At 41.6% G+C, this 15,277-nt stretch overlaps 3 protein-coding genes across 4 annotated transcripts in view; 2 read left to right on the top strand and 1 right to left on the bottom strand.

Moving 5' to 3' along the window:
- Positions 1 to 1,105: 1,105 nt before the first annotated feature.
- Positions 1,106 to 4,317, bottom strand: dnajc30b (DnaJ (Hsp40) homolog, subfamily C, member 30b). Its single transcript, XM_069706338.1, has one exon. It carries the CDS (start codon positions 4,296 to 4,298, stop codon positions 3,144 to 3,146), a length of 1,155 nt encoding a protein of 384 aa, XP_069562439.1. The 5' UTR covers positions 4,299 to 4,317; the 3' UTR covers positions 1,106 to 3,143.
- Positions 4,318 to 4,996: 679 nt separating this feature from the next.
- bud23 (BUD23 rRNA methyltransferase and ribosome maturation factor) lies at positions 4,997 to 9,586 on the top strand. Its single transcript, XM_069706325.1, has 12 exons — positions 4,997 to 5,161; positions 5,389 to 5,426; positions 5,610 to 5,705; positions 6,217 to 6,299; positions 6,983 to 7,079; positions 7,168 to 7,264; positions 7,376 to 7,426; positions 7,538 to 7,623; positions 7,861 to 7,906; positions 7,992 to 8,053; positions 8,928 to 9,017; positions 9,206 to 9,586. The coding sequence occupies exons 1-12, from the start codon at positions 5,114 to 5,116 to the stop codon at positions 9,258 to 9,260; spliced, it is 849 nt and encodes a 282-aa protein (XP_069562426.1). The 5' UTR covers positions 4,997 to 5,113; the 3' UTR covers positions 9,261 to 9,586.
- Positions 9,587 to 10,338: 752 nt separating this feature from the next.
- Positions 10,339 to 15,277, top strand: part of stx1a (syntaxin 1A (brain)) — a 54,643-nt gene continuing 49,704 nt past the window's right edge. The window contains exon 1 of one of the 2 annotated variants that reach the window (XM_069706324.1): positions 10,339 to 10,772. In XM_069706324.1, the coding sequence (XP_069562425.1) occupies positions 10,743 to 10,772 (30 nt within the window). In that variant the 5' untranslated portion in view covers positions 10,339 to 10,742. The remainder of the gene's footprint in view (positions 10,773 to 15,277) is intronic. The other variant, XM_069706323.1, reaches the window with a different exon arrangement.

The raw sequence follows: 15,277 nt of genomic DNA, 5'->3' as shown, positions 1-15,277 counted from the left end.
AGCACATCTGCAGCTCACTAATGAACACTTGTCACTTTTATTTAATAAGTACAAAAACCGAAATGCCAAAACCAAAGTTTTACTTGGGATTGTCGGCCGGACTGGTTCTTTGGTCAGAATTAGTTGCCAGTTACGCCAACCAAGAAGTAATCCAGCAGAACCTCCTATTCTTTATTCTTTGTTTACACGTTTTGTGCATGAATCCTACAAACTAGACGTCACGTGTGAATTGAGGCTGAGAGGCGCTGGTTTGCAGATTTGGTGGTTTTGAATTAAGCCATGCCAGCTTCGCTGTAAACCCTTATTTCCAGTCTCAAAGTTCTGGCGCCACCTGTGGCGGAGAGCGATAATTGCAGCTGTTGTTGGACTTCACTTCCCAGAGCTCCAAACAGTCTCACCTGTGTGATGTCAGTCAGTAGGCAGTTGAAGAGTGAACCGAGTGCATCAGCTCGGCCTCCTCTCTCTGGCAGAACAACCACAGTTGAATAACAGAAAAATAAATCACTAACTGTGCGCTGCTTGTGATTTTTGCCAAGAATGTTGCCGTCGTTCATCTTATTCAGTTTGTAAACAGGATCCCAACAAACATATATTCAAATGAAAATCCTCATTATCTTTACTTTGTCGGCACTTGAAGCTAAATTAGCTCGTTGCTAGCAGTAGCTTCCTGTTCACTTTCCTTTATAATCTTCTTGTCTGTCTCTCAGCATGACCGGTAATAAGGCAACTCTTCCAACTTTAGTTTTTAAGCATGTTAGACACATCTGAAAACAGAAAAGCAAGACACGTGTCATACAATTGCAAATAGGACACCAAGCAGCAGCATGTAACATCTGAAACGTGTAACACTTTAGTTCAGGTGGAAGAAACATATCGAGAGTCCACGACTGCCTTCTCAAGCACGGCCATTTAGCCATTTCAGTTGAGGAGCGGCGGGAGCAGTTCATGTGCCAATTTGAATCCTATTTTTGAAACATATTTATTCCTCAGCCTGTAAATTACATTTTCCCTATTGAGTCTTATTTATGTACAATTGATTGATTCTTCTTGATGGAACATCCACAGTGGAAATCGTCTGTTGCAAGAAACACATATCACAGATCGCTCACGTCTCCATTTTATTTTCTTAACACTCTTAAAGCTGAATTTTCTGTTGTCTGACTGAGTTTTGAAGAGTCTGTGCAATTTTGTACAAAGTGATGTACTTGACATACTACTTTATATTTCTGTGAATAAAATGTGAACAAACTGTTGCACACTTTCTCTTATCTCATCTCTTTGTTATTCACACAGACGTCACAACTGGTGGTCCAGATTTAGAGCACATATTTAGATACAAACATAAACTGAAAATGTATTTAAAGTGATGCTGTTCAGCACCTCTATCTAAATCAACAGAAGTGTGAAACCTGAGCTGTAATGAGGGTTTTTTTTCTGTTTCAGTTTCCGTAAAGTAGTCTGTCTTTGTTCCATAATTAGGCCCCAGGGTACAAACAAACTTTGACTTATTATAATTCATTCTCAACCCATGTGCATTTATATTACAGCAGCTGATCCAGAGTAAACAGTTTGACTTGTATCAATCACAATCGATTTTAAAGGCTGATAACAATATCCCGTACATTTACTGGGTTTATGTCCCTAATCTTTGACATATTAAGGGAAACTGTGCATATTAATCAGACACACAGTGAACCACATCAGCAGCCCTGTGCTGCATTCATATCCTCCCACACACTTAAAACATGGTGAGGCCCCTCAGGCCTCCAGCTGTCACCTGCAGATCATGTTCCTGTGTTCAGATGCCCTCTAGAGGTCAGATTATACCTGAAGAATAAAACAGTAAAAACACAAGAGGAATTACAGCTACTGTGTCTGTTAACTGCAATAACCCACAAAACTCCATTAAAGCAAATAAATAAATAAAACTGTTTAATTCTATTTTCTCAAATACAGCTTCTCTTACCCAGAATAAACTTATTTTAACATAAACATTATATTAATCACAATGTGGCATCCTTAATGTACAGTACATACACATATATACACTTAACCATCTGGAGTAAGATGTTAAACTGTGTGTACATTCACTAATAACAAAGCATCTTCAAATGAGATATTTTAAAGTGATTTTCTACATTACAGTCAGAGTAGAGGTTCAGGTGGAGGAATTGTGCATCATTCAGCATGAAAAGTAGAATTTTTCCATCCATGTGCAGCATTTGATCCGACAGAAATCAATTCTAGCTGCAGAAAAGGTTGTTTGGCTTCAGACTTGTCACCGCTAATAAAAATTAAATAAACTGGTTAATAAACTGAGAAATTGTTGTGTTTGCTGACACAAAGGCTGAACCTGCGTGGATACGTCTACATCTCGTTTCTCAGGTTTACGATGTGTCTGCATGTAAGGATGAATTTAACAGGATGACACGGCGATAACGTGACGCTGAAATCAGTTTTGTAAGAACTAAACCGTCAGAGAGCCATTAAATGTGAAATATCTTCCTGTTTGAATTATGGCAGGAATAAATAAGTCCACATCCTGCTGTGGTTTCCAGTTTCCACTTGAAGTGACAGTTATTTGCTCCTTCCTGGGTGAATGTATGTGCGTGTTATGTTCTTGTTATTTCAGGTCAATAAAATCTTCTCTTACAGGATGGATTCAGTTTTGCAAGTCTGTCTTGTAATAAATAATGAACATTGAAACAGGTTTAGCTCTCTGTAATGATGTCCTATGTATTCCCACAGTAAGTGACGGAGGACAAAGTCCAGTGTGTTTGTTTGCACGGCGGCTCCCTGCTGAGCTGCAGCACAGAGACGGGAACAAAAACACATAATCGTGTACAAAGAGGCCATAATCATCTAAGATATTCTCTTAAAATACAGACATATTGGCGATGGATACGATTCAGTACTTTTCTTGAAGGAAAGGCGAAGACTGTGGATTTGTGCTCATATCACTTAATGTCTCGTAGGAACAGAGCTGTTTCAGAGTCCAGGCGGGGGCCATTGTTTTCCGACAGACCGGAACGATGGAGAATCTACAATTTAATCCAATCAGCGTGTTTGTGGATACATTTTATGAATGAAAAGCTTCCCGAGAGCCCTCACACGAGGGAACGTGTGCGGCTGCTGGTTCTGTTTCAGGGTCTGCTGATGCTGACCATAATCATCCCCGCCATGGCCAGTAGAGCGGTCACAGCCACCTCGATCATCTTCCGCTGCCTCCACCTGTCCTGCTTCTCCTTCTGCAGCCCCTCCCTGTGCTGCTTCCTGGCTCTCATGTCCTTCTCTCTCTGCAGCTGCTCCCCATAGTGAGCCTGGTAAAAGGCGTCAAAATCGAATATGGGCTTCCCCCCGGCTTGGGAGAACCGCCTGGCTCTGTGCTGGTGCGGCTGATGATGCTGGAAGCCCGTGGATCTGCTCGTGGCCTCTGTAGACGACGGTCTCCAGCCACTTCGGACGTCCGCCTGGCTCAAGATGCCCCGGTCGTACTTCCTCCTCAGGCTGATGTTGCCCAGCACGGTGTAAGCCTCGCTGATCTCAGAGAAGCGCTGCGTGGCCTCCTTGCTCTCGGGGTTCTTGTCAGGGTGGTAGACGAAGGACTGCTTGTAGTAGGCCGTCTTAATCTGGGACTGCGTGGCACCGGGAGACACCTTGAGGATGTCGTAGTAGGCCGTCTTGCTTCTGTGCAGCAGGGGAGGATCGCTGGAGCTCCGGCTGTAGCTCCTTGAGGTTGTGGAAGCTTCACGATGCGGTTTCAGATGTCCGAGTCTCCGCGGGCAGCCCAGCCTCTCTGGTCCCTGCTCGGCCAAAATGAACACGACAGTGCAGAAAGCGCGGAGCTGCTGAGGGGACCTGAGGGTGTCAGGGTCGATGGAAACAGCTCCTCTGGTCCAGGGTGTCATCCTGCAAGGTAGCAGTTTCTCCCGGAGGAGTCCTGCAGAGAAGTACAGGGCTGTTGCAGGAGCTAGTGGGCTCTCTCTGGTTTCAACGAACCCGATAAGACGGGATGCAGCCGGCCCCAAAGAGGCGGCACAAAGCAGGGTCACATCATCCTGCTGACTTTCACTTTTTACCACTCTGGAAAGTTTCTCTGATTTGCGTCGTGTCGCTCTGCTTTCTGGCACTGGCTGAACTTCACCTTGCTCCTGGACCGGGTCGTCTTCGACCGGACCCTGAACGGAGGGGCAGCTTATCGGGAGACTTCTTCCGCTGCACACCGGTCGACTCTGGCTGGTTCTGAGAGCGGACAGCCTGTAAGCTCCGCTCCCCAGCCTCTGACCGACCTCTGCCATTTTACCGAGAACGGGCCAGTGAGCGGGCCGGAAGACAGATGTGGCATCCGGTGCGTCACAGGACGACGAACCAATGAGAGTCAATGTTTACGAGAAGTACGCGACATAACCGACCAATAATCTTCGAGGAACACGGGGGGCCTAAATCAGCGAGAAAGTTTTAGTTTGATTATTTAGTTTTTAGAAAAGCTGTACTTGCTTATATTGTTAGGAGAGCTCTACCGGTCTCGGTCTAACTCATAATCTTTTTTTTTTCTCAGAATATTTCTCCAGTGGAAACTTTTGTGTTTTTTGTGTTGTTGGTTTTTTTTTTTACAGATATTTCCAAAAAACAACAATGTATTCCTTTTATTTATCCATTATTTCCGTGTTTTATTTGATTTGTTGATTAAATTTGTTTTAATTATTGGGTTTTTTTTATGTACATTTTATAGGATGGTGCTGCTTTTGGTTATGACTTTAAAAGTCATAAGTTAATAAAAATGTTAGTTAGTTAATACATTTTTTTTTTATTTTTTTTTTTAAAAGAGCAGATTATCAATGTTAATGTGCGTTTTCGTCACATTGTTGAGGATATGTTGTGGTCAGACTGGCAATAGTGTACGTGTACCCGAATGCACCGGGAGATGGCGATATAAGCACCTCTCTACGGGAGAGGACTTTTATTTAACTCGACGAAGAAGACGCTCACACTCGCCGCTCTTAAATGACGTCATTGCGTTTCACGTGTGGACCGTTTACTACCTCAACATCTTGCTCGTTTTTGTAAGTGAAATTACAGTCTTCAGACACCGACACGTTGCCAGAACGCAAGCATGGCTTCCAGCTGTCGACGACCTGAACACACGGCTCCTCCAGATTTGGTTAGTAACTCGGTTTATTGTCTTTTCCAGCTGGGTGGGTTACAACGGCCTCCAACCGAAGCAAAAGCGTCGTTAAAGAATCTGTTTACTCAGCAGTCGGTCAAACTAGTCCCGTATTATTATTGTTGTTGTTGTTGTTGTTTTTAAATAACGGTAGTAGGTTGGTTCACTTTGTGTCTGTGACAACAGTGACGAGTGTTATTGATCTGTTCATCTCATCTCCGCAGTTCTACAATCAAGAGGAGGCAAAGAAATACTCTCAGAAGTGAGTCGAGATGCTCCCGTTTTCCCCTCGGTACACCGTAACCATGACGACGTTAAGTTAGTAATCGGCACGAGTTCCTACTCGAGGAGTCTACATGTTGACTTTGCTTTTTTTTTTTTTTAAAGTCTGATTCTGTATATTGTGTCTGCACACGTGTAAAAACTGTGTTGTGTTGCTTCAAAGCTCTCGGATGATCGAGATCCAGACGCAGATGTCCGAGAGAGCTGTGGAGCTTTTAAATCTGCCAGAAGAACAGACCTGCTTCCTCCTAGATGTCGGGTGAGGGATCGTGTTTTACATTAAACTTGAACTAAGATGGAAAGAGAAGGTACGATACGGGTTTTTTTTTTTTTTTTCATTAACAGGGGTCGTAGTTTGTCTGAATCGCAGCCTAATTAAAAAAAAAAATTCCCCTCGGGGATTAATAAAGTATATACCTACCTACCTATCTACCTAATTACAACGTACATTATGAACTGCGAGGTCTCTATTGAAGTATGAGTAATACAAAAAAATAAAATAAAGAGAATTTCTTTAAGTGCAGTGTTTATCAAAATCAGTAAGGAAGTAGCTGCAGCACCTTGAGGTTGGACGCATCTGAGAATTGAAATGTAAACATCAATGAAAGAACTGGAGTTTTCAAAGAACCGTCGGTGTTTGAGAAACATCTCCATCTAAATGTCACCACCGTGACACAGGAGACGTGTATTTTGTATTTTCACTTGAGTTTTATTGATTATTGATTGTAAAAGCGTGTTCTGTGTTGAGGAGACTGTCCTCTGTCTCCCAGGTGTGGCTCTGGTCTCAGTGGAGATCATCTGTCGGAGGAGGGACACCACTGGGTTGGAGTCGACATCAGCACTGCAATGCTGGGTTAGTTTTTCACACTCTGACATTTAAACAAGAACATGAATGATACACCGTAGGTATCACTTGGACTGTGAAAACTGTGACGCGAGTGTGACTAAAATATAAATCTTTGATCGCTTTAATAATGTGTGCGTTTAAATGTTGTCCTGTCTGGGTATTTTGAAGTTGAATTACAGTTAAATCTTAATTTTGTGGGAATGTTTAAACCGAGAATAACATAGTTGAGGAAAACGAACAATGAACCTGCTCTCCTGCTCTGTTGTTATAATGATGTCACTTATGAATGATGTGTTAAAATATGAATAGTTTTAACCAAAACACTGTGAATAGAATGACTTCCTAAAATATCACAACCGCTCAAAGAATCTACAAGTTGAGCATTTAGCTGAAGTAAACTTTATAATCACACAAATGTATTGTAAAAAAATGAATCTCCATGTGCTTGCTTGGTTTTACATATTAATTTCACACACTGGGGTGCAGGTCAGTGTTCATCAATATTAGAAGAAGTTGCACAACTTTTCTTTTTAAGGCATTTGCAGCTTTGAAGGTTTTGTTTTTTTGTCGTTGTTGAAATTAGAGATTTGTCTTGTATTTCTGTCTTTTTGTTTATTGGTTTATGTCACAAGGGGATGTGGATACATTGTTGAAACACTGACCAAATGTAAATGTCCTCCCTTGGACAGATGTTGCACTGGACAGAGAGGTGGAGGGAGACCTGTTGTTGGGGGACATGGGCCAGGGGATGCCTTTCCGACCTGGAACCTTTGACGGTTGCATCAGGTGAAGAACAAAACGGGCTTCTGCTATAAAATAACTTTAACTGTATTTTAGTTTTATTGACCTCATGCTCTTTTTTTTCCCCCATCAGTATCTCTGCCCTGCAGTGGCTCTGTAATGCGGACAAGAGGACACACAGCCCACCAAAGAGACTCTATACCTTCTTTAGTACTTTGTATTCATCTCTGGTAAAGTTTTATCAATCTTGTTGACTCCTTATACAAAAAGTCACGCATCCAGGTACCATATGTTATATATTCACGATGAAAACCTTTAATCACGTCTCCTTGATCTTTCAGTCAAGAGGCTCCCGTGCAGTTTTTCAGCTTTATCCTGAGAACTCGGAACAGGTGAACAACACGGATCCCCTCTTGTTTTTATGATGGCTCTGTGTCTATGGATGTTCACTCTGAACGTTTCTCCAGATTCCTTAATTCACTTTTCCTCTTTCCTCTCTGAAGCTTGAGCTGATTACGACACAGGCCATGCGGGCAGGTTTCAGTGGAGGCATGGTGGTGGATTACCCCAACAGCAGCAAGGCCAAAAAGTCGGTACCTGTTCGAAGCAGCGCTTTTATTTTGTCATGTTTAGCCGCAGCCGTCTGTAATTGATCTGCTCTTATTAGTCTGTGAAATTAGCAGCAGTGTACTTGTAACACAGGCTCATTACAACAGGATGACATTCATATTGACTCAATTCTTTGTCACAGTAGCTGCATGACAAATTATTACTCATTAAAATTGTTTCCTTGATTTTCACCCACACACTTCTCGTCCACCTGCAGGTTCTTCTTGTGTCTGTTTGCTGGAGTAACAGGAGTCCTTCCCAAAGTGAGAAACACGGGAGTTAGTGTGGATTACTGCTCTTTGTTTTAGCCACATGATAATCACGGTGATCTCCTGTTGTTCATCGCAGGGCTTGGGATCGGAAACCTCAGACAGAACTGTTCCAAACCAGGTTCAGTACTCAGGACAACGGTAAGGAAACTCCCAGCCGGCAGACTCCAGCTGTACTCTGAGAAATCAGTTTGATGAAACCGTTTACATGTTTGGATGTAACATAGTTCATCTCGGTCACCACGGTTTTTATGAATTTATGTGTTTGTAGGTGTATTTTACTCAGACAGATGCAATGTGTTGCGATAGAGCCTGAGGTCACCTGAGCCTCAGATGAAAAGCTTTTGTTACTTCTGTCTTTGACTGTTGTTTTGGACTGTTGAAATACACATTTGCATATTACTCCAAAATGAATGGGATTTTAACACCTATACAGTTCGTAGATTGTAATTTAACCGGTTTTAATTTTTGAAATGTGAGGGTTTGCTGCTTTTTTCTTTATTTTATGTGACTTTATACTGAATATCTTTTGGATTGTTAGCAGCACAAGTAATTTGAATATTGAGCTTTGAGAAACTGTTGAAAACTCCGATTAGCATTTTTTTTTTTTTTTTTAAATAAAATAACCATCAGATGAATTGATCATTGAGATAAGGGTTAGTTTCAGCTATAAATTATCCCTGTTTTTTTTTTATTTTTATTTATTTGCTACTAAAAGCCATGTAAAACATGACATGTATTTCTTGCTGTTGGGATAATGAGCAGGTCTTTGCTTTGCTAAGTGCAGGTTCAGTCATACCTGTCTTGATGAAGCCAAAAGACCAAAAGAAATCTGAGAAGGGCCGTTGTCCTGCCTGACTAAAAACCCTGTCGGGCTGGTTTTCCTCCCTTTCACATGCTAATGTTCAAATCTCTGACTGGATGTGTGAGGTGTTTTGCATCAGATGCTCGGTGTTGCATTCAGTTTGCACCAAAGACGGGTTTTAAACATCAGCTACACTTTGTCTTTGTCAAGATGCCGTTTCAAAAACATGAAGGGGAAGTCGGGGAAGAAGGGACGAGATTGGATCATGGAGAAGAAGGAGAGGAGGAGGAGACAGGGACGGTATGTACATGACTGTATTTCAATCTGTTACAGGACAATTCATTGAATTTACTATCTTGCGCTCAAATACTATATATATGTTGTGATATACTTGTGTTTAGCATGAAACTGAATTTCACCTTATTATGTGCGTGTTGTAACACTCGCTGATGCTCCCTCTTTCCCCCTGTGTGTTTGTTGGCCTGCAGGGAGGTTCGAGCCGACACAAAATATACTGGACGTCAGCGCAGACCTCATTTCTAGCTGTGACTCATGCAGCTGTGCCTTTATTAACTCTCGTTCGCACCACAGTCACCTCTGGAGCTGCAGAGTGATTGCACTCATTTCATTTTTCGACTCTTTAATTCCAGTGGATGAGATACAAAGAGTGACATGCTGTTATAGCCAGTGGTTTTTATATTTCCTTGAGTGTTTGACAATTTGATTCTCAGCGATGGGGGTGAGATTGCACTGTTCATGTTCAGTGTGGCTGGAAGTACATGAATAAATGTATGTACTGCCTGCTGAAGGCAAAACACAGTGTGGACCAGTGTTGTAGAATTAAAACAATTTGTATATATCAGCACATATCTCATCCTCTATCTCTAATCAGCTGTTTATTGTATTATGAGCAATATTTTCTCAATTGAAACTAAACCCTAATTAGGTTTTTGCTGTTTATTTCTATCCAGAACATAGAGGATACTGTATGAAGAAACCTAATGAATGAGTGGAAACTACACGCTTACACTCTGAATTCACAAAAATGACCCTGTAATGGAGATTCAGTATGTAAAATGACATGGTGATAGACCCGAACACACTGTAAATCATGTTTACAAAAGGGACATGCCTGTTTCTTAAGGGGGAAATGGATTTAAACTAATTTGAAATTAAATAAAACTGCAAATAAAAATAAATACATTTTTGGAAATTATATTTTTTATTTTTAGAGCTTCATATAAATTAAAAAAAATAAATAAATAAAACATCAACATGGATATTGATATAAAGTATTTTTAGTTTGATTTTTAGTCCTTTTTTTTTGTCTTTAATTTTCAATTGGCACATCTAACAAAACAAATGGTACATGTTAAAGGTAAAAACAGGATTGATGTGATGAGGTTGGTCTCAGACTACAGGATCTTAACAGTATAGAGCTTTAAAATCAAATGTGAGAAAAATGCCTCGGGCAACCTTGTACAATCATTTTTACGAAGCACACAGTAGCTCTTTTGCCGCCTCTATTCCGCTCGGTACCGGCAGAGGTCGCTATTCGCTTTGGCACAATGGGGATCCACCTGGGCGTTATCTCTGAACCTGCTCAATCGATAACCACTCAGTTTGACCGCTCAGGCAGACGCTCCGGGCAGCTGGTTTCCGTGTCAAACTGGCCTTCCTGTTGTCAGACTAAATTTTACTGGAAAAAAAAACAAAACAAAAAAACAACAGGAAACAGGCTCGTGCTCAGAAAATATCAATTAGTGCGGATTAAAAAGGAAGTTTCGAGTGTGTAATGGGTTAACGGCGGAAGGCCTCGCCTCAACTTTCGTGCGCGTCACCCAGTTTTGTAAAGTGGCCCCAGCATCCGAACCAAAGAGGGGAGAATCACCGCCGCCAGACGCGCCTCCTCGCCTCGCCTCGCCTCGCCTCGGTCGGTCTCACATCAGCCCCGCCGCTCCATCATCACACGCATCCAGAGGACAACGCCAACTGAAGCAATAAGAGCGATCCACCGGCGAAACCATGAAGGACCGCATGCAAGAACTTAGACATGTGAGTTACTGTTTTATTCTTCTTAATGGCCTGCTCTTGAGTGGAGGCTTTTTGAATCGGCGTGTGAGATGGTGGTGTTTTCAGAGTGCAGATCCACAGAGCAAGGCGCGCTGATTGAGCAACAGTTGTGACTCTCGGGGGTCTGATGGAGGCGCAAATTTGGTCTTATTACAGGCATGTTTCGACAAGCATTTTAAAGCCCGGCTGAATGATTTCAGACGTTTCCGCAAACTAAAAGTCATTTTCTCCTCATTCTCCAAACGCAAAATCACTTTGATCTTCCTGCGTGTATCCTTAAATGAGTATAAAGGCTATTACAGGATGTCTGTTGGATAAAAGAGAGTTATTAGATTGACACTTTGTACTTAATGGGATTTAATCTCGACAATGTCATACATTTTTCAGTGTTAATCTTTAGCAAGCCGATTTTGTAATCTTTCAGAAATGAATACTTGTCAAAGAAGAGATTGAAAACTAGTCTACCGAAAATGTGAAAATACTGTAGCCTAGGTCATCGGTGAATTAATAACTACTGCGCGTCCGTGCGTATGTGTGGTGGGATCAATCTGTCCAACGTATGGGTGTGTGACCACAGTGGGAAATTGGTCCCAGCTCGCCTTGCACCTGCTAAATGTCCACCCTCTGCGCGTCACAGGAGGTCTCAATCAGAAACTGAGATAGTGTCTTTTTTTCGTCTTTTTCAAACAAGTGCTGGAGGATATTTCTGATCTGCATGTGGAGAGAGAGACAGTAGTTCAATCTGACATCAATCAATCCGATTTCCTAATCCTCACATCATATCACCTCCCCCCACAAATCATGAAAAAAAACCCTTCGAAATCTTTGAATTTTGCCACCCCAACGGTTGCCATATCTGTGCACGTGTATGCAAGTTTATACATATGTGTGCACGTGTATACATATATGTGTGTATATCTATATATAGATATAGATATACACACATATAGATATATGTATATCTATATATATGTATATGTATGTACATATATGTATGTATATATATATATAAATATAAAAAGCCACTCAAATTGAGAAGAGGCATGATTACTACAGTTTTGACAGATACAGAAAGCATCACTACACAGGAATGCTGCTGTTGAGCTTGACATGGGCTATACTGTATTTGTTCGCGTTTCTGGTTGGTGGTAAAGTGGCCATTGTCAGATCTGGGTAATTGGCAGTTAAGCAGAGGAGAGAAAGGGGAAACAATTTGCGGCTCCTCAGTTTGTAACAAAGATCTAGCAATGAATTGGTCCCAAGGGAGACAACTCAGCCTTGCCAATTGTGTGTCCATGTGTTCAAGAGAGGCACATCTTCAGCCTGCCAAGCTGCCTCCTCCTGCCACTGCTGGAAAGATGCAGTTGTGCAAATGATTTAGAAAAAGTGTAAACCTTCCATGTAGCTTCAGTGAGAAACCTAACCTCGGCTAATATTCAGCGTGTGGGGTTGACAGAAATGATTTGACAGCTGTTGATTCTATTTTTCTTTATAATTTTAGGTCTTATCTTTTATGTCTGAGAAATGGCAGCTGGAGAGGCTCCAGCAAGACCTATTTTAGGCACTCCCCACCAAATAAAATTGAAGTAAATTGCAAGTCACAGACTGTTATTTCCCATCAGCACTAGATTAATATTGTTTTCCGTTTGCAGCCTCAGGTTAATGCAGCTTGAATCTCATGTAGATGTCTCAGAGGGCCTGGACAGCACATTACAACAGCACGTTACTGCAGCACAGTGGAGGATGCTTGCGTGGTGATAAAGACTGGTGTGCTATTGACTAGTAGGGCTGCAACTATTTTTTAATTCTGATGAATCTGTTTTCTTAGTTGCTCCCAATTTTCACGAGTTGAAGTAAAAGACTGAGCAGCATCATTAGTGCACACACATCCCTCAGAGTGTTCAAAAGGCCATTCAGATATGTGTAGTTTTATCAAGAAACATAATGCCACAGATGTCAAAAGTTTTCAGTAGGCAGAAGTAAGCATAGATTAATCATGTTTAGAGTGCCGTGGATTGGCCTGTACGACAGCTTGTTCCAAATCTTGTTCTATCCAACAACTTGGTGCAGCCGTTGAGGAGGAGTAGACCAGGCCCAATCAACAACCTGATCAACTCTATGTGAAGGAGATGTGTCGCGCTGCATAAAGAAAAATGGTGGTCACATCAGTTACTGAGGTCATTTTTATACAGTAATAACTTCAGCCCTGATTGCTGGGGCACTATAATGGTACGGACAAAGAAACAGGCCAATACATGATCTGTATCAGGACTGATTTTTGGATATTTGCATTTGTTTCTTAATAGTTTTTATTCAGGAACTCTTTTTTCAACTAAATCCTCTATTTCTTTACTTGGGCTTCAGAATATTTGTCTTCTAGTATGAGAATATATTGTGTTTTATGTCTCCAACTACTTGGGGAAAATAATTTAATAACATACAAACTAAGCACGTGAGCCACAAAAAGAAGATCTTCTGAGCTTCGGCTACAGAATTTTCTGCGCATGTGTTTTTCTACAGTCACATTGAAAGTTTACACACCCATGTGCTTTGTGTGTCATATTGGCAGGAAATTGAGTTTTGCTCATGTTAATGTGAGCGAGCAGGTTTGGCTCCATCATTGCCCATATGCACATAAAGCTACTTTATGAGCTCAACACCTGTCCACGCCTTTGCTCTCCCAGTAGCTGGTTATCTTCATGCCTAAATCTGCCAGGCTCAATAACAAAAATTGTCATACCGTTCCCTCCTCTCCCCTCACCTTGCCCCATCACTCCCAGCAGGTCCAACAGTGGTTTAGTGACAGATGGTGCAGATATGATGCATTTGTCAGTCTTTTTAAACTCTGAAACCTGAGGAGAAACATACCGATGAGGTTATTACAGATTTCACACACCACGGGGACTGCTATCAATCAAATGTGATTGTTTGTCACTTTGCAGCAGTGAGTTATTTATTCAGGCCGGCATTATGAACGCTGCATCTGTAACAGGTCATTTTGCCTTCATATCTCCTAGTTTTTTCCTGAGCTTTTATTATCTCTCTTTTTTTTTTTCTTCTGGCTCGTCATTTCATTGACCATATCTGCCTCTCTTCCCATCTCTGTCTCTTAAGTAATATCCCTCTCTTTTCTTTCATCCTCTCTGTAATGGCGAGTTCCTCCATTATTGCTCTTTTCCTATCAGTGATTTATTAGATTGTTTTATGTCCTTCCTTACATTTTGCCTCTCCTTTATCCGACCTGGTGCGCAGCCTTGTTAGCCAGTGTTAGTGTTGGTTCAGGCAGGTGTGTGTGTGCGTGTGTGTGTGTGTGTGTGTGTGTGTGGGGGGGGGCAGTGGGAGACTCACTGTCACTGCCTGTTTGGCATTAGAGTGCCACATTAACTAATAGGATGGATGTGGATCACTGACTCGGACGTGGTGTGTGTCTTTGACTCTCTTGTTTCTTTTCATGATCCCTCGTCTCCTTTCACTTTCTTTATCCAATGCTTTTCCTTTCCTTTTGTTCTATCCTTGACCTGATTTTGGCTGTTGACTCTTCTTTAATGACACTACACACAACAGTAGGAGGACAAAAAACTGCTTCCTCTGGTGGTGAAGTGAACACCTATCCTAGCAGGTCAGATGTTTTATTTGTCCTCTGTAAAGCCTCTGTAAACTGCAGGATCTGTGCTGGACAAATTGGCTGCTCTCTGGTTGTGACCCACAGTTGAGATGTATCCGTAAAATCTGTAAAGCAGCAGTAAAATGCATTGTCATCGCAGTATATTATCAGAAAGGCACAGTCACAAACACATTATTCATTACCAAATAGATCTTTGATGATTTGATTAATGAGCCATGAAATGAGTGTGACTGATCTGGCGTTTCACCAAGGACTTGTCTGTCTTTGCAACTATCACCTCATTTGCAATGATATCCAAAATCTGTTGGCTGCTAATAGTTCTTTTTAAAATGTGAGACCGGATGGTCCATTGAATCATTGCATTGTTTATTGAAGATTGAGTCGCACCAGTGAGAATACCAGCAAATCGGTGTGTGGTCAGATCAGTGTCATGTGTGATATTGTTGTACTACTGCTTATGTGGATGTTTGTGCCCCAAAATCTTGTTGCTTCTTCTCCTGCTCCTCATAAAGCAGCAGCTTCCCTGTTGTGAGCTGGTGGAGATCCTAATAATAAAAAACAGATGACTGAACTTCAGGTCATCTTTGTTACCGCTGCGAAAATTGAATTTTTAATGTGCTGACCTCCCGTTTCACATCATCTTACAATTGATGGCAGTGGAATGGTTCTTCAGCAGTGCAGATAATACCTTTACTCACAGATACATGTTTCATCTTAAGGCTGTGAATTGTCAGTGTCCTCATTAGGCCTCAAGGTGCTCTGTCTGTCTTTGTTGGTTGGTAATATTGCATGATAATTATATGATTAATCTTACCATCTTGTGGCTGAACCGGTACTTTTAACTGATAGGCCCTCCAAAGAA

This window comes from Brachyistius frenatus, unplaced genomic scaffold (assembly GCF_029030835.1).
Source record: "Brachyistius frenatus isolate BFR_SWC_R1_liver_20210118 unplaced genomic scaffold, ASM2903083v1 Contig_62, whole genome shotgun sequence".
Lineage (NCBI taxonomy): Eukaryota > Metazoa > Chordata > Actinopteri > Embiotocidae > Brachyistius > Brachyistius frenatus.
The sequence above is the reverse complement of the archived record's forward strand: the minus strand, read 5'-3'. Positions and strand labels throughout refer to the sequence as shown.

Coding starts and splice junctions, on each gene's coding strand:
- dnajc30b (XM_069706338.1), bottom strand. CDS start 4,298: ATGGCAGAGGTCGGTCAGAGGCTGGGGAGCGGAGCTTACAGGCTGTCC.
- bud23 (XM_069706325.1), top strand. CDS start 5,114: ATGGCTTCCAGCTGTCGACGACCTGAACACACGGCTCCTCCAGATTTG. Junction 5,162..5,388: donor ACACGGCTCCTCCAGATTTG/GTTAGTAACTCG, acceptor TCATCTCCGCAG/TTCTACAATCAAGAGGAGGC. Junction 7,907..7,991: donor TAACAGGAGTCCTTCCCAAA/GTGAGAAACACG, acceptor TGTTCATCGCAG/GGCTTGGGATCGGAAACCTC.